Raw genomic sequence first — 26,983 nt, 5'->3', positions numbered from 1 at the left:
GAATCTTCTCTTGCAGAACCCACACGGCTTCTGTACAGCTCAGATCCTGTGGGAAGCACAGCACAAAACCCAGCCCAGGGGACATGGGGGACTCCAGCCACAAGCAAGCAAAGCCAGTGTCTGAGACACGTTAGTAAAGCAAGCCCTGTGTACCTACATGTGCCATGTTCTGGCTGTCCATTCCATTTTTATGACACAGTTTATTTTCCTTTACATAAGACTGCACAGCAGGGCAGAGCTTCCTGGAGAATGCAGAGACAGAAGCAGCAACATGTTTGGTTCTGCTGTGACTTCTTGTTTCCTTGAATTGTTTTACAGTGCCAGATTTCAGCAGCCCAGGCTCTAGAGCTTCCTGCTTCCCTTGCATATCTCTTAAGTTGCTCAGTGCTAAAATCTTTTGCACTTAGCAGGAATGTTGTTTTTCTTGACACATTCAGTTATGCCTCTTCATGCCATGCTTAGTAATTCTTCTAGAAAAACACAGGAACTAGAGAACTTGCTGCTCAGAGCATGTGCAAGTTTACCAACTCTCTTCAGCCACAGAAATAGTGGTAATGAATTTCTTATGGCTTCTCAAATTCAGAACTGGCAACTAATCTGTTCTAATGCTACAGCTCTTTTCAGTGCTTTGCTCTCTCCTTTCGTTTGGCCCTTCTCTAGCACCAAAACAATTGGGTATTTATTTTAGCATGTTACAAAATTTATAAGAATAATCAATTCTATAGCAAGCTCCTCACTGCTGACAATGAGAAATAAAGGGATAAACACAAATCTGGGAGAAAATTCAGAAGCATAAAAATAGCCTATTACTTACAGTACAGCTTATCTTGTAAACAGCCCAAATATTGCATCAATTAGTATTAATCAAATTGCATTGTGAAGAGTATGCACAGCAACATGAGCAAAAGCTGGGAGAAGAGATTTTGTTAAGCTTAATCCTCAACTGGAAATGCAAAGTTTATGTACAGATTCTTAATGTGCCAACAATTTTCAAGTGTATGAATCAGGGTTACTCAAACAAAGCCTCACAGTGAACAAGCACAGCATGAAATGTTTACAAATTGTGTACATGTCTGAAAGAATATTTTGCCAATTTCCAACAAAAAAATTTATTTCCTTGTTCAGCATTTTGTTATATGTGAACACAATTCTCAGTTAAATGGCTTCTTTGCCAGAGTAAGTCTCATATATTGAGAAACTGAGTAACCCCAATGGACATTCTTAATAATCAGTACACAAACTATGCATTAAAATGCCAATTTTTGGCTCATGCATGGGTAATACATTTAAGCAAGCATATTTATGCCTGTCTGTGTGTTTAAATGTATGCCCAAGATAAATGCAAAGTATCTCTTAGTGTATAGATAGATAAATGCAAGATATCTTGCAAGTCCTATTGCAAGAAAATAGTTATCTACTATTTTAGCTCTGTGGATATAGTTTAGCAAAAGAAATGAGAAATTACATGCTCCCTCCTTATAAGACTGATTATCTCTTTCGGAAATGCCAGAGCAAGGAGAAGGAAAAGCTCATGCGCAGTGAATTATTTTTCCCTTTTCTGACAACTGTAGGTTTTAAAAGGGTAAAAAATGAATTATTAAACCGATGTAATGATAAAAAATCAGCTTCTTCATGCACTCAATGGTAAAAAAATAACCAATCAAAACTATGAGGAACTGTCAAATAAAAAAATCCTCTAGTTTCAAAAAGGTTTAGCTTTGATCGCTTAGAGAAAAGGCGAAGAACATTTCAAGTGCCTTTTCTTGGCAGGTGACACACAAGGAAAATCCTTTTAAACAAGCTTCCTTTAAAAACCTGTTACCTTCAAAATGATCTCAAATGTAAACATACTAGTGAAGACATAATCTGCATACCCTAGGATCTGGAAGGTAAACAAAAAGTTACAAACATTATTGCTAAAGCTGTTTTTGAGCTAACAAGGATCAATTAACAATGCATTACCTTTAACAGGATTTCAACAGTAAAGATGGCTGTGAAAGCATAGTCAAAGTAACCAAGTATCTGCAAGGTATAACACGTGCCACAGTAAGAAATCCATCTATTAATAAATTTTTACAATTTAGACCACATGCACAACAACACCTGAATTAATATAAGTGGACAGATGGAGAATTTAGACTAATGAAAATTCCAGATATTGTGCAATCATTTTTATTTGCTTAAAATTTGACAAATGTCACTGTCCCTAACTATTAGATTTCACCCCTAACAAATTGACAGGACCCAACAAGCAACATTTTCTTTCAATTCAGACTTCCCTCCATCAGCTTACACAGATACTTTCTTCAGCTTTTATTAGAGACATAGAATCTTAAACAAAGAATAAATACTATTAATAATGTCTGTTTTTTTATCAAAGTGCCGCATCACAAAATAAAACTTCAGTGGATACTTCTAGACTGTATATCATTCCACATTCTGCTACATTATGTTGTTCCTATACAGGCTTGGCTGGAATGTCTCAAAGCAAATTTACAAATAACTAAATGACTTAAATCAGTACTACAACCTTTTTTCCTTGAACTTGGAAGATACAGTAGGGAATTTACTGTAGGAAATTTAAAAGAACCCTCAACAGTTGCACAGTGATATGCAAACTTCTAAGAGGATTGTGGATGTGGGATTGGCCTCCCTGCTGTCGACAGGTGCATGGACAAGTATTTCGGAGCATTTCAAAGTGGCCAAATCACCAACACCAAATTTAAGGATCAACAGGAGCTGCTGCAGGGGAAGAGTTTCGCTGCAAGGATGCAGCAATCCAACTGGCAAACAGCTGGATACAGAAACATGTTGCCCGTGGTTGAACAGATAACAGAATGGGAAGCAGAAATAAAATAAAGAGACAACACACACACACAAAAAAGAATTAATGTTAGATCAAATAAACGGAAGCAATTTTCCCCCATATTCCACTGAAGATCACATCCTTCTGCAGCTTGCTGTGGCTGAAAAAGTAGGCAAATATTAAAACAATTCAACAGAGATTAATCAGTAAACAATTCATTACAGAGTTAATATGAAATATTTAAAGGCATTCCAGTTTGTAAACTTTCATTCCATTGCTGAGTTGGCTGCTGGAAGGAACATGAACACTCAAGGCAGCAAAACAGAAAAATATGCACATCTGGGTCTTGTGAGAACACTTACAACAAGAGGGCAATGCCTTCCTGAAATCCCTCACACATTTTGTCTGTGTACCAAACAGGAATAATCCTTTTAGTTACCACCACCCTCCACTTACATTTTCCTAGTGCTCCTTTACTTACAAAAGTAATTATCAGCCCTTAAGGCCATTTCTATAACAGCGATTTCAGTATTCCCCACCAGCTCCCTTTTTTTACCCATTACTGTGATTTATTCCTACAGTTACACTGGCCCAGCTCTATAGACATGGGAATCACACAGCTCTGCTGAATAGTGCCTGAAGAGTGTCTTTGTGTTCTGGCCTCTTTTTATCTATGAAGAAAGTTTTAGCTTTTTGTTTTTTACTAAAGTTACTGAAAAAGTGTTCGGAGAATGCCAAAAAGAGGACTTTTCAGAGGCTGCAACTACACTAGCAAGAACCAGAGAGACACAACCTCTACACCTTTCCTGTAAGGGGTGGCAGAGTTCCTCTAACTCCATAGCAACCTCTGGAAGTGAATTTGTACCTAAGATCAGAGAGGCCTGGAAGTTCTGCCAGGGTAACCCCAGAGTCCCCACAGACTATTGCCAAGTGCATCTTCTCAGCTATTTCCTACCTAACCTAAACAAACACAACTCACAGGAACGTGACAGGTTTGCTTCACTGCTACAAGGGCAGCAAAGTCTTGTGGTCATGAGAGAGGATTTATTTTGCCTTCTCTGTCTAATAATTGTGCTTTTGAGTAACAAACAAGTCTTCCAGCAGATTAAGAAATTCAAGTGGAGGATTCAGGAATTTGTTTTGTGAGGACTCACTAGTTTACTCACCACATAAACTACAATTTTACTGAGTAATGGAGACATTTCTGGAATTAGTGTTTTTACAAATATTTTGCTTCCACATGTATATCTAAAAAAAGGACACAAATACTTCCAAATTTACAGGTGAGTGTATAGGCTGAAGTGACATTTGTCTCTGAAGCAAAGCAAGAGACCTGGACATGCTGATTCAAAACATAAGTTTTGAAAAAAGTATGACTTGTTTAGTTTCTGATATGGCCAGTCAGGAACCCAAGGACCTCTGAGTCCAGCGTGGGGGTGCTCAAACCCCTTAGTGTGGCCACATCAGCTTCTTTGAAAAAAGAGGCAATATTGTTAAAAATTCAGGCACTCACTGCTCCAAGTGCCCCAAGACCATATAATAGAGTCGGTGAAGAAGAGAGGACAGGTCAGAGTGTATTCCCAATATGTGATAAACAGTGATAAATTTAACTGGCATTTTTAAATCAGTGTCACAGAGGCACTAACAGTGATTCAGGAAATGCACGTCAAGTACTCCAGCTGCAAAGCATGAAAATTATGAAAATTATAGATATTACACTCATCTTGAACATATTTTATCCTGGTAAATGATAGCCAAAGGAAATACATTATGTAAATAATAAACACTTCTAATACTGATGATGTTTCATCAGTGAAGTTAATTGACTTTACAGATTTATGCTTTTTAAAGAAAAAAGAATACAAATGTATGGCTTGGAAAAGGAATGTTTTTAAACATGAAAATTAAAAACTGGGCACTAGTCCCAAAGGATTATTATTTTGTGGGGGTATTTTTATCTTCAGACATAAAAAGGAAGAACTTACATTATTTCGAAAAGAGTGGCTGCGAATTGGATCTTCTGCTGCCAGGGAAACACTGCTAAGCATGATGAAGACAAGGATGAGATTGGTAAAGATGTGGTGATTGATAAGTCTATGGCATCCCACTCGAATTCTGAAGAAAAGATAAAATATATCATGTGTGTGCATGTAGAATTCAGCAGGTGTTTAATATACAACACGCTTTCTGTTGCTCTGCCAACAGTGACAGAACAGAGCAACAGTCAGCAGCTAAAACCAGTGAAAATGTTCAAGGTATGGGCTGGATTTCTAAGAAAGTAAATAAATCCAAAAATCAATTCACCTGTAGTGAAGATGCACCTGCCAAAGGAATCTGAGAGGGGTTGGTTTTCAATGGGTTAGGAATGTTCCTACAAGTTCCAGTGTTTGTACCACTGCACACCCTACAGAGGCCAATGTCAAAAAGACCAGCACTAGATGAGAGGTCATTCCAGATGCCCTGTTGGATTTGATTCCTACCAAAGCCGTCAAAAATATTCATCTTTTGAGATGCAGCTTACGCTGCTGATCTCACTGTGCTGCTTGAAGACAGCTCAAACCAGAATCCCAGTGAAGGTTTACTCACAGAGTTACAGGACAAGTGGGAGTTGAAGACTCCTGAGCTGGGAGGTTTCAGCCACATGACATGGCTGCTCATATGCTTAGAGTCACTGAGCCCAGGGTTATCACAAAGACTGTTGAGAACCTGGGATTAAACTGTCAAAAAGGCAGTATTGGGTTCATAACTGACTAGCATTGAAGTTCTGCTGAAGGATCAGAAGGTTCTCAGGGAAAATTTGTTCTCCTGCTATTAAGTAGCTGATTGGAGTATAATGTATCTTAATTTGGCCATTTTGGCCTGAGAACATGTAATGTTGAAGCTGATAGCAATTTGACATGTTCAACAAATGTAGTATTTTTGCATTCAGCATGTGTTCTTAAAATTACTAGTTTAAACAGCTCTCTTTCCAGTTGTTTGCAAATTCTGAAAAGCTTTAGACAACACATGCAATGGATACAAACCCAGAACATTCTATCTTGACCATCACACGATCTTCTAAACTTCTGATAATCTCTGCCACTGAAGAGACAGGCCAAGTAACTCAAACTCATTGCTAAGATTGCTCATAAAATTGCCACCAGTAAATGTCCCACCTATCTTCAGTCTGTAGGAACTGAATTTAGTTCCCTTGTTCATTTCCATGTAACAGTCAATAATGACTTTTACTGACTCCAGCAGTGTAGAATCTCAAACGCTCTGGAGCCAGACTGATAGGTGAAAGACTCCAATTCCCCCCAAAATGCAACTATTATTGTTCTTGATTTTTGAAATAATTTGTTTTTATCTTTGGTATTTGTTTGAATCTGGGAAATGCTGTTACCTTAAGAGAATATATAGAGCCTTTCTCCTTATTTTCCCTTTTCCTATTTTCCCCTCTTCTTCCCTATACTGCTACAAAGGTTATGAGAGTTACTAGAAATTCTATTTCATGCAGAAGGTGCTCAGATCTTATATCATAGCTTTTATATCCAGTCACTAGCAGAGTAAATAGATATTATACCTTAAAGGGTACTTTCCAGACATGTGCAGACTTCAGATTATATGTACAAAAAGCTATTAGATTCAACAGTGGAAGAAAATTAATGTGTTTCTCAAATTGTTTTCATTTATGAAGTAATTCCAAAAATTTTAGGAGAGAAGCCAACCTCTCTTCTGCTGCAGATAGTAGATTTCTATCCCTAACCTCCCTGGAAGGAGGCCTGTTGCTAACCTTGATGGACTAAATCAGTATTTGTGAAAATCATATTTACGGATTGGTGCTGCTGAAAATGAAGAAGGCACTCCCTTCAGGGATCGGTGTGATCTTCTCTTTCATGTTCAGTTCTGATATCCTACGGGGACGTGGGCCTGCTGGGACCTCTGGTTCATCCTCCTCATCTTCTTCATCTTCACCTACTTTAAAGTAAATACTTCTTTTATATTAAACTGAAAAACATTGAGGTTTCATTCATAGCAATACAAAAGCATAGCTTACATTAAAATATACACGACTATAGAATATATATATATTCATAGCATGGCTACAAAAATCCATGAATCAGAAGATGAACACCCATAGAGTTGTCACGAACTTATATCCATGTTGTGGTGCATCCCTGGAGGTGTGCACACGTGCCCTGAGGACACTGACAGGCTTTGGTGGCCCTCAACCCCTCCTCAGGGGGCTCCACACACTCCCTGCATTTGGCTCTGGAGCCCCAGTTCAGCCCAGCCCCTGAATGCCAGTCCATGCCTGAGCTGTGTCAGAGCTGAGCTGAGCTCTGGGCACTGTGCGCTCCAAATTCAGGGCAGATTTCTGTATCAGGCATCCAGACCATCAGGCAGAGCTGATTTTTAGATAAGTATGTTCACTGGCCTGGAAGAAAATTGACCAAATGTCAGGAGCCCTCGAATGTTCTTTTTTGCCAAATGTTTTTGAGAAGTTTAGAATTTGCTCTCACATCCAGACAGTGTTACCACAACAGTCCTGGGGCTCACAGTACTAACTCTCATATGCTGTTGGAACTGTGGAGGAAGCTGCAGGAAAAGATAATACTTAGCAGCTCACAGGCCCATTTATCCACTGATAACAGAGCGCAGCTTCAGCAACTTCAAAGGATTGATTCGATGCTCAGCAAGACCAAATTTAGGATATTTTAGCAAATAAACTGAAATGTGTTTGTCTTTTAGCTGGTACTCACATACCTGGTACATCACAGGGTGGATAGGGATCTTTATCTTCCTCCTCTCCCTCTCCATATTCAGCAATTGTCACCTACAGCAATAAAAAGGATACACAGGAAGAAATTATATTTGAATATAGCTTGGAGCATAAAGTTCAATAGAAAGCCTCTGAAGTGATCCCTATATTGAGTCTGAGTTTTCTGAAACAGGGTAACCCTGAGAACAGAAGACAGCTGACAGTTTATTACATATTTTTCAAAGACTATTCTTTCTATAGCATCCACATTTTTCTGGCTGTGTAGAGGATACAACCGACAGACTTTGATAAAAGTTACTGAAAATGTTTGAACATTCTTCTAAGAGTTTATCATTCACTAATCTCATTGGATTTATCAAGCAAAATACCAACAAGAAGCCTAAAATGACATCATGTTCTTCTAACTAACTATTTTGTTCTATAAGAGCTTGCCTTCTCAGAATAAAGTGAAATCAAGATGATTTTTTGGATTGTGAGGATGCAAAGCATCGGAACTAAGGTTCTTTTGCCTGGAAAAAATATAGGGATTATGAAATGCACAGTAGTCTTGAAAAGTATCCCCTAACAAAATTAATAAAACTGCTTCTGAGAAAAGACACAATTTTTAAAATAAACACCTTACTATCCTTGGCCTTCTTTTGGTCAGCTTCTGACTTCTCACTTTTTTTATTTTCCAGACTCTCTTTTCTACAAAACAATACAATAACAGTTACAAAGCATGCCATGGAAAGACTGACAATTTTAATTGAACTATACCAATTCTATGAAAACTTAATTAAAAACTGAAACTAAAATATTTAAAATACTTTGCACAGCTTCGAGTGTCAGAGCAATAATTTGGATGAACCATTTAAAAGATTACAATCTTGAAAATAATTCCAAAAGTTAATCCCTAAAAAATTCAATACATGATCATTACTCCTTTCTGGAGGGATAAACTGTGCCCTTGGACTCATACAAACAACTTTCATTGACTTCAACAGGCTTGCACTGGTTTCAGAGAAAGGTTTTCTTCTTGTCTATATAAGGCTTAGAGAACTGATTCCACAGGGAGTTGTGCACTGGCAACAACAGATATGTTCTTGTGCTAATTGCACAATAAATTCTACTGTTGCAATTTTAACTATCAGCTGGCTTATCATTTTGTCCTTAATTCATGCCAACTACTGCCTAAATTTTATCTTAAATCCCAGTATTTGGGTATTACTTCAGTGTCTAGACAAACTCATTTTTTTCCTGAGTCAAATAAATTTTAAAGATGGTAAAGACATTTATACAAAGAAAATTCTTATGGAAGGATTCAGTTCCATCCTCCTTCCCTCTCCTGCTTGTTCAACATGCCCATGACATTTTACCTTGCATTCTTTTTCCTTTCCTTTTCTTCAGCTTCTTCTTTCTGAGCTGTATTTAGACTTTCAGCATCTGCCAAGTTATCCACAGCAATGGCCAAGAAGACATTTAGCAAGATATCTATTTCAAATCATTTTAAGGACACTATGCCTTACTATACTTGTTTGGTTTATTATCAGCATAAACACTGACAATGTGAGAGATATAAAACACATGTTCCCAACCCACAGCGTGGAGCTTTGTGATGCTGGAGTGTAGTGCAAATAACACTCATTTAATGGAGTACATAATACTGGCTGTAAAGTGAGCAGAGATCTGTTTGGGTCACAGATTATGAAATAGCAGAATACTTGACATATTTTTTAAAATAAATGAAATTCAACTTGGTGCTAGCCTGAGCAAGTATCAAATCTGAAATTGTCTCTTCTAAGTGAAGATTGTTCAGGCATTTTGAACTATTCATTTTTATAATGCAGTCTTCCATGTCTACAAAAATCTGTATCAAATTCTGTACTTCAGTCCACATCAGTTAAGTACAAATGCTGATACAAATACCACACAGTACACAAAATAGAATGGTTTTGCCATTTTATCACCTCCTGACCTTTTAAGAACATCTGTTTGTTTCTACATGGGGCCAAGGAAGTATTTCCAGCACACTGAAGGCAGGGAAGGAGGGTGTTTCAGCAGACTTAATCCCTCCACTTTGTCCCAGCCCAGATTTCTCCCCTCTTATCCCTGCACTATCCAGGCACCACTGGCTCCCTTGTCACTGTGTGTCACAACAAACAGGGCTCTATCAGGTGCCAGAGGATGGATGGGGCATTACTGCCCCGGAGCCCACACCACTTCTGTGCATTTTCAGAGGGAGAGATGTCAAAGAACAGGCAGAATAAAGTTGTGTTCCCACTGAAGGAAGAAAGAAAATCTTCTCTGCTTTCTGTCATTGTGGTGGCTGGAGATGGCCTGGACACCCCTGACTTTCCTCATTTAAGAATGGGCACGTAGAGAAAAGTCTTTTTAAAGGACTCAGCACATCCAGAAGGTGCCTGTGTGCCCATGGCCATTTCCTCCCTCCTAGAGATATCCTGCACATCTCCCTGGCACATCCCCCTTTGGACATGTCTCGGTGAGTGTAAAGGATACAGTTACCACAGATGAAGAGGATAATGAAGTATATACAGACTATCATGCCCGAGGAGGAAGGACCACCATATGCCATTATGCCATCGTACATAACAGCATTCCAGTCTTCACCTGTCAGGATCTGAGGAGCGGATATTAGTAGACTATTAGTAACTCAACATCAAAAAATGCAATAAACACATTTCCCCTGACCACAACACGGCAAACCTTCTGTATGCATAAAGCAATACTATAGTCTGTTTTAAAATTCTGATTTAAATAAACATCTCCAGAAAGCTTGGGTTTAACTCTAGTAGCTTTTATTCTATGCTATGCCTTGGTATCACTAAACTTCAAAGGCAAAAATAATAAAAATTAAATTTTATTGAAACTTCACTCATTTTGGTGCATGAAAGTAAGAGTCCTGGTTTTCAGTAATGCCACATATGCAGCAATGGCAGCAAAAGTTCATCACTTAAGAAACAAGCTGGATATGTTTTAAGATGTTAAAAAAAAAAAGTGGCCACAAATCTATACTACAACAAAAATTCTGAGTATTGCAATGCAGGCTACAGGGGCACTTTATACGTTTCTAAGTAAGTTCTTAAAAATTATCAGTTTCATCCTGAGAAAATATGTAATACTGACCCTCCTTCCAAGCAATTAAATGGTTAAGAAAACTAAATGCATGCCAATTTCTGAAATTCATTTTTGGAGAGCTAAACTTATCCAGCTGATTTTCATGGTTGTTGAACACCCAAAGGCTGGTCGCTCCTGAGTGTGTTCTGAAGCTTAAGGAAACATCATTCCCTGGAAAACGAGGCAGCCTAAAATCTGAGTTAAATCTAGCTCTGGTGAGGTGGGAAGTAGAGTCTTAACTTTTTATAGGGGTAATGTCAGGTCAAATGTGGACACTTTTCCCCTTAAGGAAATTTCTCATTAATATTTCCTTTTGTTAAAATTAAATGGAAAGATTTTTTTTGCTTGCTCTGGGGAACCACCAGATGCAACTTCTACTAAAGAGAGAGGAAGTTGCCAAAAAGGTGAATCTTGCAGGGTCAGCTTTTAACTTTCACCTACAACGTCTGGAATCAAATACTGTGGTAAAGTGCAGAGCTGAGTGTGAAAATGGCTAGAAAAATGAAACCAATTAGCCTAATTCCAGTATCCAAATTGGGGAAAAATAATTTTAAAAGCATGACAAGTTAGTGAAAAGCACACTGAGTATGGCCTGCCTTTTCATAAGTAACAGACAAGTTGCCCTAAAATTTTAATAAAATCTGACAGTGTCTCTAAAGAAATTTAATGCTTATTTTTATATTATAATACATGATATGACTTATATGTAAAAAGGCACTCTTACAAGGTTTATTATTTTTTCCTGCTTGGGAATAGCTGAACTTTTATATAGCCGATGAAGTTAAAGAAAAGAATTTGATCAAAATAAAAATAACATTCCAGCTCTTTTTCTAGTCATGTATTTGATGGACAAAGGAGATCTAATTTTGTGAAGTAACATGGCAGGTATGTTGCATAGATAGATCAAATAAGACATGAAACAAATGGTACAAATGGTGCAGAGTTACCAGAGTACTGAATTTCATGAGCAGAATGCTACTTAAAGTAAACTGAATAAATAGTATTCATGATTTTACTTTCAGGCAACATGATCACTTAAACAGTTTTGTTGATCAAAGGTAAAATGTTTCCTACAGGATGAAAGAAAGTTACCTGGAATACAGTTAAAAGAGCTTGTGGAAAATTATCGAAGGTGCTCCGTTTTGTTTGAGTTTCATCAAAATTAAATTTGCCTCCAAACAGCTGCATTCCAAGCAACGAGAAGATTATGATGAAGAGGAAAAGCAGAAGCAACAGTGAAGCAATGGACTTCATTGAGTTTAACAAGGATGCTACCAAGTTGCTCAGGGATGCCCAGTGCCTATAAATTAAAATGCGTGTGTTAACACACACCAAAAAATCTCCAACAAAACAGTAAAAGAGCAGTGCATGATGAAGTATTACAAAATAATTGCTGATCACTCTTCAGCTATCCTTAGAATTAGCAGTATTAGATAATCTTACCTTGTTACTTTAAAAATACGCAGGAGACGAACACAGCGAAACACTGAAATTCCAAGGGGTGACATGATTTCCAACTCCACCAAAATGGTTTCAACAATGCCACCACAAACAACGAAGCAATCAAAGCGGTTAAAGAGAGAAACAAAATAAGCCTGTAGGCCCAAGCTGTACATCTTTACTAACATTTCACAGGTGAATAAAGCCAGAAGAACTTTATTTGCGATATCTGGAACAAAATATTAAGAAAAAAGAGATTCTGAATTGCCTCATAGATTCCATTTGTATGTAACAAATTACAATTATGCTTTCTACACTAGTTTGCAGCTTTTTGCTTAAAAAGGAAGTAGTGTTTTTTCATGTTGGACTGTAATTGATGTCTAAGTGGCAAAAGTTGCACAAGGATGTAAAGTTTCCTGCCACCTATAAACTATTCATCTTTCCAATCTGTTGTGCAGTTCACAGCTCCTCAGGTCAGAGCTTCAGTCCACACTGGAACTGAAAGCCAGCCCGCAGCATGTGCTGCTGTGCCAGGTACCATTTCCTTCCCCATCTTTCAGGCATGGTTTCAGGATAAAAGCACAGGTATTTACAATGTAGGACTGTCAGGTCTGTGCTGGTTGCCACTCAGCTGTGTTACAGCTGTGGAAGGCAAAGACATTCAGTCATTTCTTGTATCTCCCTTTGGCTGGGCTGAATATCCTTCAGGACAGCAAACAACAATAGAACAGCCAAGTACAAAAGTAGCCACTGTTGAATGCAAGTACCTATAGTCAAAAGCAAGACAGCAGTTTTTGGTTGTACCTTGGATCTGGGTCAGCCAGTCAGGTTGATTGTAATGCTCTGAGGAGATTGTTAATGTATTCAGAAAGACCAAGACAATAACAAGCCAATAAAACGTGACAGATTTTACTGCAGCTCTGCATTTTCTTCTATTGAATCGGTTCCAGCGACGCCAGCGTCGACTGAAAGTTCAAATAGAAACAGACTTATTATTGTTACATAGAAGACAAATATGAACTTAAGGAGAGCTTCCTCTGTGTAGAAAGCCATGCAAATACATCTGTGTGAACAGGTGTGTTTTCATAAATATCTGTTCAATATTTCAATAGTGGTGTAAATTATTATCAGATGCAGATTAGGGACTGCTAATGTGTTATTCCTTTTTTAGATTTCCTTATAGATTTCTAAATGCAAACCACAAATTTGGAGAGTCTAATTGCCTGTGACATAATTAGATTAAGGTGCATTTAACATTTCATTGAGTAGCAAAAGAGATCTTTCCAAGGTCCCATACACTTAGTAGCAATAAATAAAAGTGAATTAATCAACTCAGAATTCAAATTAAATTTAGTCTGAAAATGTAGGCTTTGAGTTAAACCACAGACAGAATTCTGGCTGGATTAAACAAGGTAGAAATGTTGAGGTCACCCTTTAGAAATCTACCCCATAACATCAGAAATCTTATTAAGCAAATCCTAGAGATTTCTATTGATGTGCCCTGAAATTGTGTCAGTGAGCAAATGTTTGTGAAATAAATAAAACTGACAATAAAGGACGAGTAGAATACCTAGATATGAACTGGATTCACAAGTGAGGTTGTATCTTTGGACTCATAAAACTAGATTTCTCTGTTTCACTTCTGTGAAATGCCTTCAAACATTAATTGAGTTTTCCTTACGCACCTTAAATTTGTACTTGCAGTAATGAAAATTAATACTGGTTTCAGATATCAGTACAAAAATGTTCCAAGCCTTTGCAGTATTCTAACCATAAAAAGGAAAAATATGTGACCTAAATCAACATGGTATTCAAGAACATTCTTATCTCTCCAATCCCCTGCTAGAAGGGCTAGCTTCATCCCATGGCTGAAGTCAATGAGACAAGAACAATATTGTTGGGATATTTCTACTCATAGGAGTCAAAAGCAGCCTCAAAATGTGCAGCTCTGAGCTTTCTGAAGCGGAGAACACGCTGCTGCTACCCAGGAATTTCTTGCTCTGCATCCAACACCAAAATCAGTTTCACCAAGGTTAAAAAATTGGAATTACTCCAGTTGTTGTCAAAATTGCTGGTGCCAGATGCTGCCACATCTTGATTGTCCCTTTTTTCACTGAAAATTTTATGCAAAAAATATTCCCCCTGTGTGTTGTCTGCAGTTGCAGGAGTGCCTTTGCCCCTCATTATTCACTCAGTCAACCACCTGATCAGTTACTTTAAGTCATAGAGTTTTTTGTTGTTGTTGTTCCTTCATGGAGTGGCCTAAGTATTTTAAACAGAAAGGGGTATCTCTACTGTGTTTGAAATTATCCTTTCTAATTACTAAATATATATCATCTGAGATGGGATAGTAAAATCAAAATAACAAAACTACTGGGTTTGTGCTGGCACATCCAGCTTCTACAGTCTCAGGCCAAGTAATTTTTAATTTCACTTATAACAAACATTTCCCCTCTGCAATCATACTTGAAAAATAGAAGCTCACATTCTCAAATGCTCCCAGTAAGTGAAAAGAGATACACAAATATCAGCAAAGCAAATCAGGAAGTTTGATTTCCAAAAGTACTCCTAGATACTTTAATGTTGTATTTGCTGGTAACCTGGGAAGAATTTTCATGCAAATTTAAAGTACAGTAAAAAAAGGGTAATTTATTGAGATCATCATGATGTGTGAATAGTCACAAGGAAAAACTGATTATGAGAGGAAAATACTCACCTGAATTTGGATTTTGAGATGGTTTGACTAGGAGAAAAGGAAAATACGTCTTTAAGAATGTGGAAAAAGTAGTAACACAAATTCATTTTCTTTAGAATTCTGCATTGGAATTACATATACACAAAATAACTTTTGACAAAATGAATCACCAATACTGAAACTCTATTGTCTGTGATTTCTTTTCTGAAATACCATTCCTAAAGCTTTACAAATTTTCAAAGTGAAAGGAAGGAAATCTCCATTAAAACAAAGTAAATAGGCCTTAAATAAATATGTAAGAACTGCTTGGAAGTCATGAAAATCTGAGCAAATAGTGAGCACCATGGGATACAGAAATAATTCCCATACAATCAGTTATTTAAATATATATATATATATATATTCTCCAGGTCATGCACAATTTACAAGAAAATGTTCCTTCTTAGATGTCATCACAAACTTCCATTCTTTTCTTATACCTCTGGACAATAATTATATTTTATAAAAGCTTTCAGGAAAACATGACTCCACTGCAAGTTGAGTTGAATTGTTTTGCATGTTCTTACCTTGAGAATTTTAGGGCTGTTTTCATACTGTAATAATTGCTCTAATATGAAACTACTGAAACTCCGAGAGGTCATACAAAGCTTGACTATTCCAAAGGAGTTTGTGCTAAATAAGTGATGGGAAAGAATGATTGTTTTCAATGTTGAGGTGCTGGGGTGGGTACCTGAGGGCCGTGCCCGTACTCACCACAAGCTCCCGCAGCAGGGCGGGCTCTCCCCCTCTCCGCTCACGTTCTCCGTGTTCACAGACTCCGTCTCGCTCGTGGGCATGCTGGCTGTGGGGACAAGGACTGCTCAGACCCAGCACCACCAGGGCTTCCCACACATCATCTCCTGCCCTGTGTCAGCAACACCTGCACTTGGGATTCCTCTAATGAGCTTGGGAGATGTGAGGAGTGGCAGATGAAGTCAGACACTTTATCGCTCCTCTTACAGCAAAAGAAAGCACAGAGAATCCCAGAGCATGGTAGCTTTTTTTGTTTCTTTTCAGTGATTCAACATAACTGTTGACAAAGCACTACAGAATACAAAGTAGAGGAGGTTTGTAACAAAGAGTTTATCCCTTGTAAAGAAATAAACCTGAGCTAGATTTTGTGACCTGTCATTTTGAGAAGTGTTCTGTTAACACTTCGGAGGTGCTTATCCATTCAAGTGTTGTTAACACACCTGCCAATTCCAAGAAATATGATCCAACTTCTGAAAGCAGGAACTGTCACACTCTGGTCATACTGACCACTCTGCTCTTACTGAGATAAATTATCAAGGCAAGAAGCTAGAAAGTAAGCTAGAAAGTCTGCAAACACTGTGTGAGCAGCAGGAAGGAGCACTGGGCAGAATGAGGACTACAAATGATGAAGAGAACTACTACTAATAAAAAGGGGATGAATTCACTTGTTACACAGTGAATTACTGTACATATACTGGACCAATACTGAGTAGTTAGCAATTATATTATAGACAAAACTCATTTGAAGACAGGTCATCATTATATATCTTCAAATCAACTGAAATACAGAGGGAGGACACCTTGTGTCAAAAGGTGTTAGGAAATGATGAACAGCCAAAGTTCTCAGTGCTTCCTAGGTGGGAACTTGCCTGCACTGCAAGCAGAACATGAAAGAAAAGGGTAAAATTAATGCTGCTGGTCCGTACAGTAAAAATACCATAAAAAGTAGGAAAAAATAAGAAAGGCAGAAGATGCACTGAAATTCCTGTAGAACAGCAAGAACAGAAGGAAACCAGATGATTCTAAAGGTATTTTGGGGTGTACCTTCCACTGTTTTGATGGTTTGGTTCTTTGGTTTATTTTGTTTGTTTTGTTGGGAAGGGTTTAAGCCAGTCTTTGTGCATGGACAGTAACAAAGGCAGGAGAGCTGCAATGCCTGCTCCTGGTAGCAAAGCCTCACTCTAAAGGAGGTTCAGAGCAGGCTTTATTACACACTCCAGAATATAAGCAAGACTCAAAAATTGGGCCCTGAATTTTCTGATTTCTCTACAGATGAGGCACAAAATGAGAACTGTCAGTCAGTCTCTCTGCACAGACTCTCTATTGCCTCAACACGGACAAAGACACGCAGGAGCGGTAAGTGCTGCTTTGGTTTCCATGCCCATCAATTCCATCCCAGGTGAGACACTGACAGGTCTGTGCAGGCCAGATGCTCAGCTACTATTTGCAACAGCTGAGAATCTGTCCTCAAATGTAAGTCACTGTTATATGAAATCTTAAACAAAGTGCCATAACAAAGAAAGATCCAAAATATTCATGCAGGTATTTGAATAAACAAGACTCTTCAGGCAGTAAGCACAGCAAAACCTTCTTTCCCAAGGTTCTTTTGTTTTCATGATTCTTTTAAAATATTATTGTAATTGCTTTATGTATGAAAAGTCCCTGGTCAGCACCTGCAAGTGCCTCGATTCTCATATCATTCTTCAGTTTTTAAAAAATGGATATTGCTAGTTCTATGTGAACTTCACAGCTTACAGTCAGACTTCAAAAGCAAAGAAAAAAATCTTTGATCTCCAAATTCAACTCTTAAAATTTCAAAGAGTTAAAGAAAAAAAATCACAAAAATATTTCAAACATAGTCTCAGGTCTTCAGAACTAAGATTTTTTATTTTAAAATGCCAAGGTCTTCTGCAATAAATACAAGGGGATTCCCTTTGTAGTAAAGAACTGAACTGGTTGCCTTGTGTTGAGTGACTTGCTTGCTGTTAAACCACATTACAGTCACCTAACGATGAATATTTCAGCACTTGTGATGAGCAACTGCAAAACATGAGTGCAGAAATCTTGGTTTCAGGCAGTTATTAAAAGCTGCCAGGAAAACACTTTCACAATTATTACATATGTGCAACGTGTCTCTCAGTTGTATTTCAAATTTGTCAACCCTTCCCTCACCTAAACACATTACCTCGAATCCAGTTCCTCCTGAAGTGTCACTCAGTGTCACAAAAACTACATTTAATATTTTTAATTATTTGGCATGCAAATGTGAAGTAATATAGTTTTAATTTAAGTCTACCCAGACTTGATATGTCAGCACACCATAAGAAATACCATTCCTTTTAGAACAGGACTGCATGAAGGAAAAGAAAGTACAAAGAAAAATCTTTGTCCCTATTGAAGTGAATGTCAGTTCGGCTAATTATTAAACAGTCAGAATGTTACTGTTTCAGACATGACACGGCTGCTGCTGTAGCTCTTTAGTGACTTGCAGGTGCTGTGTTAGAAACAGAACAGGAGCAAAAGAACCACAGGCAGTTCAGTTCACATTAGAAACTCGTCTGTCATTATACTGTAATTTATATGTCAAAATTAACACTCAACAGCAGTACTGAGCAAGGCACCCTGTGGAAGCCCAGCCCCAGCAATGCCATGAGATTTTGAGCCAGAAGAAAAGAGCAGCAGCACTGCACATCCACATCCACTCTGCTAATGCAAGCAACCTGCCAAGTCTCCAAACGACTCTGTTCCATGGCTCAGCTTCTTAAGGGCAGGTGGTGTTCATCAGGCAAATCAGGGAACTTTTGGAAGGCTGTGATCTCAGCATGGGCAGCTTTGAGACCTTTAAACTGCCACCCCAGTATTCCAAAGGAAGGTACCAAATTTACTCTATTCTTTATTCACCTTTTGCCCTTATTTTACTGGCATTCTTCTGGAAAGATTATGTAGATTTCTAGATCTAATAATCTCTTCAATTTAGCTAACTTACTTAAAACAAAGGAGTGCTTGCATTAGGCAATAAAAGCAACCCATACAGCATGCAGCTTAATACTTTCCTGAGTATACAGAAAACAGGTCAAATACATCAACTACTACATTTTATTTCTGTGGATAAGAATATAACATGAGAAAAACAATCTGTTATGTTCACTATTTACTCAAAAGTGTTTTCATACTTTGGAGCAGGGATTTCAATCTGCACTCCAGGATGTAACATAACCAATGCATAGCAAAGAGCAAGCCAGTGTCCATCAGCAGTGATGTGACCTTAGCCAGCAGGGTTAAAAGAAATAAATTCCATAATCCTGCAGTATGACCATTTAGTGTCACTGTAGAATCCAGAATCACTTGAACTACTGAATTGAGCTGTCAAGTATTATTGTTAGAAATATTTTCCTCTAGAACATATATAATTAATATTTTAATCTGTTTCAAATTCCCTCTCACTCTCTATAGGCAGCCCATGGAAAAGCCATGTAAGGTTGAATGGTTGCACAGCAGTGGGAGGAGAGTAAAATAATTAGTCTTCATTACAGTAGCATCACTGAACCAACCCTTGTAGCCTGAAGGCTGACACTACAAACCTTGGGAATGTTGCACGCTGTACAGATGTGGTGCTTTTAATGGCAACAGAGGTAAAACAACAGCAATATTTAGGGTGGTATTTCTAATCCAGTGACAGTCTAAGGATGAGTTACTCAGGTCAGCATAATAGTCTCACAGACACAGAAAGAAACAAACTTAGGTGACTGATTTGCACTTTGAAAAAAGCTCACTCACAAAGTCATACCTGCCCTGCAAGACAGAAGGAACCAAGGCAGTGCACAAGGGCTTGGGATGCCTCTGGCCAGCAAGGGCAGGCACGAGCAGTGAGATAGCAGTGGCCACCAGCAGGTGACAGCAAGTGTTCAGCCAGTTCCAGACTGCCTTATGAGAGCCATCAGAACCTGAACCCACTCATTTAAAGACTCTGTTGAAATACGTGTCCAAAGTAAAGCTGCAACCATCTTTCCACAATTTTTATGGCAAAATTATTTCAGCCTGTAAAGCTATGCAAGCTATTAGGCAATAATATAACAATTGCACAAATAAGTTCAAGCAGACTCAGTCTTCGCACAAAATGAGTCCATTGGGTCCTAATAAATTCTGACTTAACATCCTACACTCTCTAAAGTAACTGGATCGATTTTTCAGCCTCAGTCTGGGCCAATACTGATTCTTAAGACAGAAAGGAAGCCAGTTGCTCAAATAACTTTGCTGCAGACAGGATTAAAACTAGATCTCCTAACTACTGCAACTGAGATTTTTGCAAAACCATACATTTGCCAGTATTAAGAGAGTAAAGATTTGAAAATAACTATCATATGCTAAAGCCCCTGTCCATCTCCAGTGTGGGTAAGGAAAACTGAATACACAAGAAATTACAGAAACAAAACCATCAATAACAAGAGACACAGTAAAAGCTTGTTATGTTTTGCTAGATTCTACATTCTAAGTATCAAAAAGAAATAGTAAATACTGTCATCATACTGTTCTAAGATTCCACTATGATCCATTACAAAGCTTGTCAAATACCTTTATGAATTTCTTCACACCTAAATTAAAAATGCATTTTTATCTCGTTTATCTGACTTCTGAAAAACAAAACCTATGCTTCAACAAGGAAGTCACAGAGCAAGACACCTCAGAGTGTTATAGGTAACTTATCTATTACAAGAGGAAATCTGAGGGGATTAGGGAGGCTTTAGGGAGGCTGAGCAGCGCCTCATTGCAGACATGCACTTCACCCAGCAGGAGGGTTCACATGCACGGGGGTCAGTCACATGCTCAGGGGGACAGCCCCGGTCACGGGAAACGCAAACAAGATGTGCTCCCAAAAGCGAACACATCCAATGCAGTACTGGCACAAAGGAAAGTTCAACTGCAAATCAGAACGCGTTTTACCATGTTTATTGGAAGAACGGCCAAAGCAGCTAAGTCTGCTTTTCTTCTTGTCTTCCATTAAGTCGGCCAGTGTAACCCCTGGGTAAGCACATGTAATCCCAGCAGTGACACGGGAGGTGGCAGCAGTCGCAACGCAAAAAATAAAAACGTGTCCGTACACACAACACAGGCAAGGTTAGGCAAAACAAACTGAAATCACTGGCAGGACAACTCATCAGAGCTAAATCCCTCTCCTCTCACGGATTTTCGCATTTTGAGCTGAATACTCAATGCTTTGAAGGCAACAGAAGCTTTTTAGGTGACTTTGGGGTAAACAGCTCATAATAAAGACTTCCAACTTTTACTAAAGGCATATTTTCAATTCTAGTAGTTAAAGGGTATTTCATTATTCAACAGCATTGAATACCTGTCCAATATCAGCAACAGAGATGCATAAATAAAAAGGGTTAATAAATGACTTAATGACTTCCCCGGTTACAAGTTTTAAATGTTGGGGGGTTGCAGGAACCTCAACTATGATTTTAAAGGATTTTGTGAGAAACCATTAATCACTGACTCAACAGCCTTTGAAATCTCTGCCTTTTCCTGCCACAGAGATCTTCTGTATCCTAAATCCAGAGCTCTTCCACATCGTTGAAGGGCACTGTGGTAATCTTTATCACCATAAATCAGCAGTAATCTTGATCACCCAGAGGTTTAGATATTCAAAGCAGGAATATAGTTGCCTAGAAGCCTGTGAATTCTGACTGCCTTGGGACCCAGCTCTACCTATTGCTTCAAAGATGGCTCAAGAAAAACAGTATATTTGAACTAAATTTATTTCGTAGGTCTTGAATGCAAGGAGGAGGATCAACTCAGAGACCCATTCTCCTTTACAGCTCATTGTAGCTCACATTAAAAATGAAATTCCAAGTCACATGTTTGAGCACACGTGCACAAACTGAGGAATACTAGGAGATTGCCTACTCACTGGAAATTTCCACTTAAAACACATATGCATGCCTGAAATTAAATTCTTGGTATTTTTCTTAATCACTTTCCTTCTATTTTCATTCTGCAAGCCTTCTACAACCTTTAACTGACTCTAAAATTATGCCTAAATTAAGAGTTTAGATTTAAAAGCTCTTTCAAACTCAGCAACTATGCAAACAAGCATTTTTTCTCTACATGACTAGGAGCTCGGTTCAAGGAATGCTGGAGCAAATGTATTTTTTGCAACCTATTAGCAAACATCCAATTGGAACAGGATGCAAAAAGTTCCCAGGATTTCATCTATAAACCAAGTCCCCTGGCAGCACAGCTGACAGCACCCTTGCCCCTGCTCTGTGGGAATTTGGAATCACCTGCAATTCTGGGTCACCTACAACTCTGCACAGCAGCCTTGTACAAAGTGTATTTACTCCATAGGACGTGCCATCTGTTACTTCTCAGTCTTAGGGCTTTATACCCAAACCCACAGTTTACGTACCCCTTCCAAACAACATTAGTAGCTATAAGTAAGTATAGTGAACCCCGGATTTTTAACTCTGTTCTAGATTAAAACTCTGTTTGTGCAACAGATTTTCATAGAAATTATTCCTTTCCAGGTGATGCTGGCATCAACATCAACCCACAAGTTGCCTTCCAGCCGCTCATAAAAGCATTCTCTCCTTCCCATCAGTATCACAGGTCCATACTTTGTTTTTATTGTGAACTAAAGAACTAATAACATTCTGAAATTCAAAAACAAATATTTTGAAAAACTAATGCAACACAAAAATGAGTTTAAAAATAGATAGCTCAATATCAAACCACATATTTTTGTTATTTACTACATCTGAAAAGTACTATGGTTTAAAAGAACAGTTCATAAAAAATCAGCAGCATTAGGAGAAAAACAAGGGTAATCATGTATTATTTCAACACAGAAAATACTATTCTGAGTTGTCTTTGACAAAAAACTTGTAGGTGCTTTTCCTTATAAATACTCAATGGTATCTAAACAAAAAAATACCACAACTTTCCAGAATATGAGATTAATAACAAGGTGCTGTTTAGCTTTGGTATATGTATGGAAATTTGGACTTTAATCTTCGGTTTAGTATTAAATCATAAACCACATTCTGGATCTGTGTTCTCATTCACGTACAGTTCTAGAACTTCTCATGAAAGTTTTAACTACTACTATGCAAACCTGGCAAAGAGGCTAAAATAACATCTGCTAAATTATGACATTAAAATACTGCTGGCACCAGAATTTTCTGTTATACAGAAACCAAGTATAACTTCTACAGTTGTTGCAGTAACATGAAACTAACTTGTTCCTTTACCTTAGGACTCAGATCAGAAGCACAAGAAGGTCACTACAGCATAAATTACCTGTCCTGTTACATACTACAGTCAAATAAATACAGGGTAAGCAGTGATATTTCTTAGTAATGGGTGAAAATCCCACAAGACATCATTTCACAAAATTAAGACTTAAGATTTTATATAGTTTACTTGAATATCAAAAAGAAAGATACAGAATATCACTCTCCTACTTAAAAAAAAATCCTCACTATTAGCACAAGGTTATTTCTTGACTGTAGGTTTGACCATATTTTTAAACTCTCGATATTATTATTATTATTTCCATGCATGCACCTACAGGCAAACACATACTCCTCTTGACTAAGGGTTTACAATGGTTCTTAGTGGCACATAGCTTGTATGCAATAACTTTTTACAGAACACAGGGGCAAGTTTATAAATCTCAGCAGTAACTGAATGCAGACAATGATTTATATGTGGACATCCCATGCCAGAATTCCCTTGTAAGATTCCAAATTAAGTTCCATGACTCAGCATCACTCTATGAACAGACAATCGCCCTGCTAACCAACACTTGTGCAAACTGAAATGAGAAGCCACATCAGACAGGCCACATTCCCCCACCATGTGTCAGTCAAACTGTCCCCAGAGAAGGAGCAGAGGAAAGAATACGTACTGTTCCGCTTGCCTTCCTCATCAGCCTCTTCATCGTTCTCAGGGTCAATGTCTTCTGCCTGTGTAATCCAGTCTAAATATCCCTTCAGATCTTCTTCAAGCTGCTGTTTTTCACGTAGCTTCTGGAAGTCCCCTCGGGCCTTGGCTTTTTCTCTTTCTTTGGAAAATTCTCTATCGAATTCAGATAAAGCAGGAAAAAACACTAATTGACGAACTCTCAGGCATTTTGATCTGTGTCCTGACATTGCAGAGCAACACAGTGACATAGAAAATACACTGCAAATTTGAGAGCGGCTTTGAAAACAAGGGAGAGGTGCAAAGAAGTCATGGCAAATCCCTACCACGTTACATCACAACTTTCAGAGCTTTCCTGACTTTTTGCTCCCCTTCACCTCCCACCCAAGGACGAGGTCCTGCAAAAGGCCATCTCAACACAAAAGTGCTTGTGAAAGAGAGAGCTCTAAAGATCTCTCTGAAGGATAATTGCTTAAAAAACAATTTCACAAGCCAGTAAGGAACTGTTTGGTTTATGGAATGCTGGGTTCAGAGCATTAGAGACTGTCCTTTACACCTGATTGAGGCAACAGACTCTCTTTCCATAGGCAGCATCTTTGAAAAATGATCTATCATGGCATAGTATGAAATCACAGGTAACAAGCCTTGCTAGTTTTCACTAAGTATTTGTGTCTTTTTCTCTTAAGCCCTTTGGGTGTTCCTCATTAATTCAAAGGATATGTCATGTGTGAGGATAAAGTAAAATGAAAGTTCCTGTTATTACATAGAACTGAAAGAAATAACTTTTAAATGAATCAGATGGCACGGCTGATACTTTGAATAGCACATTACCCATGGCTGAGCCACCTCTCAACTCTGACTTTACATTAAAATGGCTCCATGCAGAGAATTAAACACAGTTCTTTATAGACACAGCTGACTCTGACCTCTCCCTTGAATACAGCATCGAAGTCAGACACTGCCTTGTTAAATGCTGCTGCAATTTATCAGTAGGGGGAGATGCAAGGGTGCTTAGCTCCACGATATTTAAAAATTTTATTTTTAAAACCTGACTGTAAGGAAGTATAGCACCTGAGAACACTGAATTTTTTTCAGGATAGGGAGGAATCTGGCTCTATGGCATTTTTTTCTAGCACAGCCACAATGATGAGGAATCCCTCAGGCACATACATACATGCTCCTTTTAGTGAAATGTCACAAATAAGAAAGTAGAATTTAATGGAATTGGAAAGTAATGACTTTCGTGTTAGCAGAACAAATGCATATTTTCTTCCCCAAGAAACAAGGTATTTGAAAAAGATGATGGGGTGACAAGAGGGAGAGATGTTGGCTTTCTTAAACTTCTGACAAAAACATTTAGATAAAAAGGTATTTGAATATTTAGATAAAGATGTGTAGACACTGGCTGCTCTCCTGGAGGGAGGAGTAAGCCAGCTGCTTTGCAGCATCTCACGGCAGTGGAGTGCACAGCCCGGGCCCAGGGCAGCAAGGAAAGGCTTTGGGCTCTGCAGGCAGCACAGAAGTGCCGCCATTGGACCGATGGCCTCAAGTGGCCTCCCTGTCACCAACCCAGCACTCCAAGCAGGAGCTCTGAAGCTGACAGGCTCAGGAAATTGCACATTAATTGCTCTAAGTGGACTTAAGCTCTGTAAATATTTGGTTTCGCAAATGCCTGTGCTAAGAGCTAACTTGAAAATACGCATTTCATTCTGGATTTGTAAAATGGCCAAGATCTGACATTTCAAAGTGTGTTTTGGGCAGGGGGTGCTTCATTTGCAGCAGAGACATCATTTGCAAATAAAGCATTTTATGGGGATTCATTTACATAATCTCATTTACTTTTAATGATACCTAACCTACTACATAAAATGCAGGGTTTATTTCTGTTGCCCAAAAATTCTTTGTGTCCTTGCAGAAAGATGATCTCATTTCTCTGTTTAAGCACAACACCATCATCATCAATGAGGCAGAAGCATATAAAATGCAGGGCTTGAGTTCATGCTTCAGTAGTCTGGGGCAATCATGCCAGATTATTCTTCCTTCAACAGAGTGAAATAACTCCTGCTGAGATGCATCAGTCGGGAATGGCTCGATGCAACAGGGTGAAAGTGGCAGCAGGAGTACCTGCTGGGACTCAATTACAGCTCTCTGCTTCACACCTGAAATTTCAGGCAGGATCACATTAACCAAAAACCCCCCAAAAAAACAATTTGTTTAAATATGAGTATTTGGTATACTCTCCCTTCTCTCTGCAATTCACAGACATAGTAACTACAGAGAATCCTACAGTTTTCCCATGCTAAAGACCAGATACGTTTCATAGGGGGCCTATGCAGCACCAGGGGTGTAGCTGTATCTCCTCTGAAAAACTAGGCATTGCTGATGCAAAATAAACAGTTGTTTCTGATGTCTAAGCATAAACCAGGACACAGGTTCTTCGTTAGCCATATCACTGCCCTTTTGTGTTACTGCAAATGCAGTGAGAGAGATAATTAATCTCCTGCAGAGTGGAACTTGCTGCATGCAGGGTCTGGGATGCGCAGTGTTGTGCTAATGTTATATGTTATATGTAGAGCTGTCACCCAGACACCTCAGACTCTCATGCATTCACAGAGAACAGTCACATAATAACAAAAATGTACTCACAGGAGTACAGTGTTGGGGACCAGATTCACAGGAGAGGTTCCACACAGTGGTAACCATACCAACCAAATAATTAGCAGAATCAACTCAGAGAACTAAAACTGCTTTAAGTGTACAGCTAAGAATGGGTAACAGCTCACAGCTGGGTGTAAAGTGCAACAGATGTGGAGAGACACAAAAAAGGTTAAGTAACATCATATCTTTAACTACAGGAGATTTGTGTACATCATTACCCCTTCTTCTAGGGGGGAAAAAAACTTGTAGGCTGAACACTAGAATTATTTATGCAGCACAAAAAAAGCCTAGCAGGAATTTTCCCTGAGCAAGGAGCACTGGGTTCCTAACAGGGAAATGCAAACTGGTATTATCTACCCCTAGTTATTTCTATGTAGTTCATTAGCAGCTGAGAAATTGTATATTCAATGGCTCCAGCATGTGCCAGAGTGAACATGAATGCCACAGGATCATGTGTGGGAACAGCAACTTGGGGAACCATTTGATAGAGCAAAAAAACCTGAGTGTTTCAGGCTGTCCTTAGACCTGCACATTGAGATGTGCTCCTCCTATCCTAAGTTAAGACACGTTTGGCTCAGGACACACTGGATTTCTTAGGAAAAGAAGGTGCAGTACCGAGCACAGGACCATATCCCACCGTCACCCCACCACTGGGTTGTGCCCTAGCAACACAGTTGCTGAAACTGGTGTGGTTTCTTACCTGCCAGAAGCTGAGCAGCATCTCACAGGGCTAATCCCTAAGAAGCCTTTGGGGTAAGTTCAGACAGGGCTGAAAGAAAATCAGTTCCCTCCA

At 38.6% G+C, this 26,983-nt stretch overlaps 1 protein-coding gene across 6 annotated transcripts in view; it reads right to left on the bottom strand.

Annotated features, from left to right (window-relative positions):
- The window catches only part of CACNA1D (calcium voltage-gated channel subunit alpha1 D), a 169,894-nt gene that overhangs the window by 56,563 nt on the left and 86,348 nt on the right, over positions 1 to 26,983 (bottom strand). For all 6 annotated transcript variants that reach the window (XM_071550761.1, XM_071550765.1, XM_071550760.1 and 3 more), the window contains exons 9-21: positions 23,519 to 23,688; positions 15,571 to 15,658; positions 14,839 to 14,865; positions 12,927 to 13,087; positions 12,126 to 12,351; positions 11,775 to 11,982; positions 10,065 to 10,185; positions 8,924 to 9,038; positions 8,186 to 8,255; positions 7,553 to 7,622; positions 6,619 to 6,763; positions 4,792 to 4,921; positions 1,963 to 2,022 (exon numbers count right to left, since the gene is read on the bottom strand). In XM_071550761.1, the coding sequence (XP_071406862.1) occupies positions 1,963 to 2,022; positions 4,792 to 4,921; positions 6,619 to 6,763; positions 7,553 to 7,622; positions 8,186 to 8,255; positions 8,924 to 9,038; positions 10,065 to 10,185; positions 11,775 to 11,982; positions 12,126 to 12,351; positions 12,927 to 13,087; positions 14,839 to 14,865; positions 15,571 to 15,658; positions 23,519 to 23,688 (1,591 nt within the window). The remainder of the gene's footprint in view (positions 1 to 1,962; positions 2,023 to 4,791; positions 4,922 to 6,618; positions 6,764 to 7,552; positions 7,623 to 8,185; positions 8,256 to 8,923; positions 9,039 to 10,064; positions 10,186 to 11,774; positions 11,983 to 12,125; positions 12,352 to 12,926; positions 13,088 to 14,838; positions 14,866 to 15,570; positions 15,659 to 23,518; positions 23,689 to 26,983) is intronic.

This window comes from Pithys albifrons, chromosome 3 (genome assembly GCF_047495875.1).
Source record: "Pithys albifrons albifrons isolate INPA30051 chromosome 3, PitAlb_v1, whole genome shotgun sequence".
NCBI lineage: Eukaryota > Metazoa > Chordata > Aves > Passeriformes > Thamnophilidae > Pithys > Pithys albifrons.
This window is presented reverse-complemented; position numbering and strand designations above follow the sequence as displayed.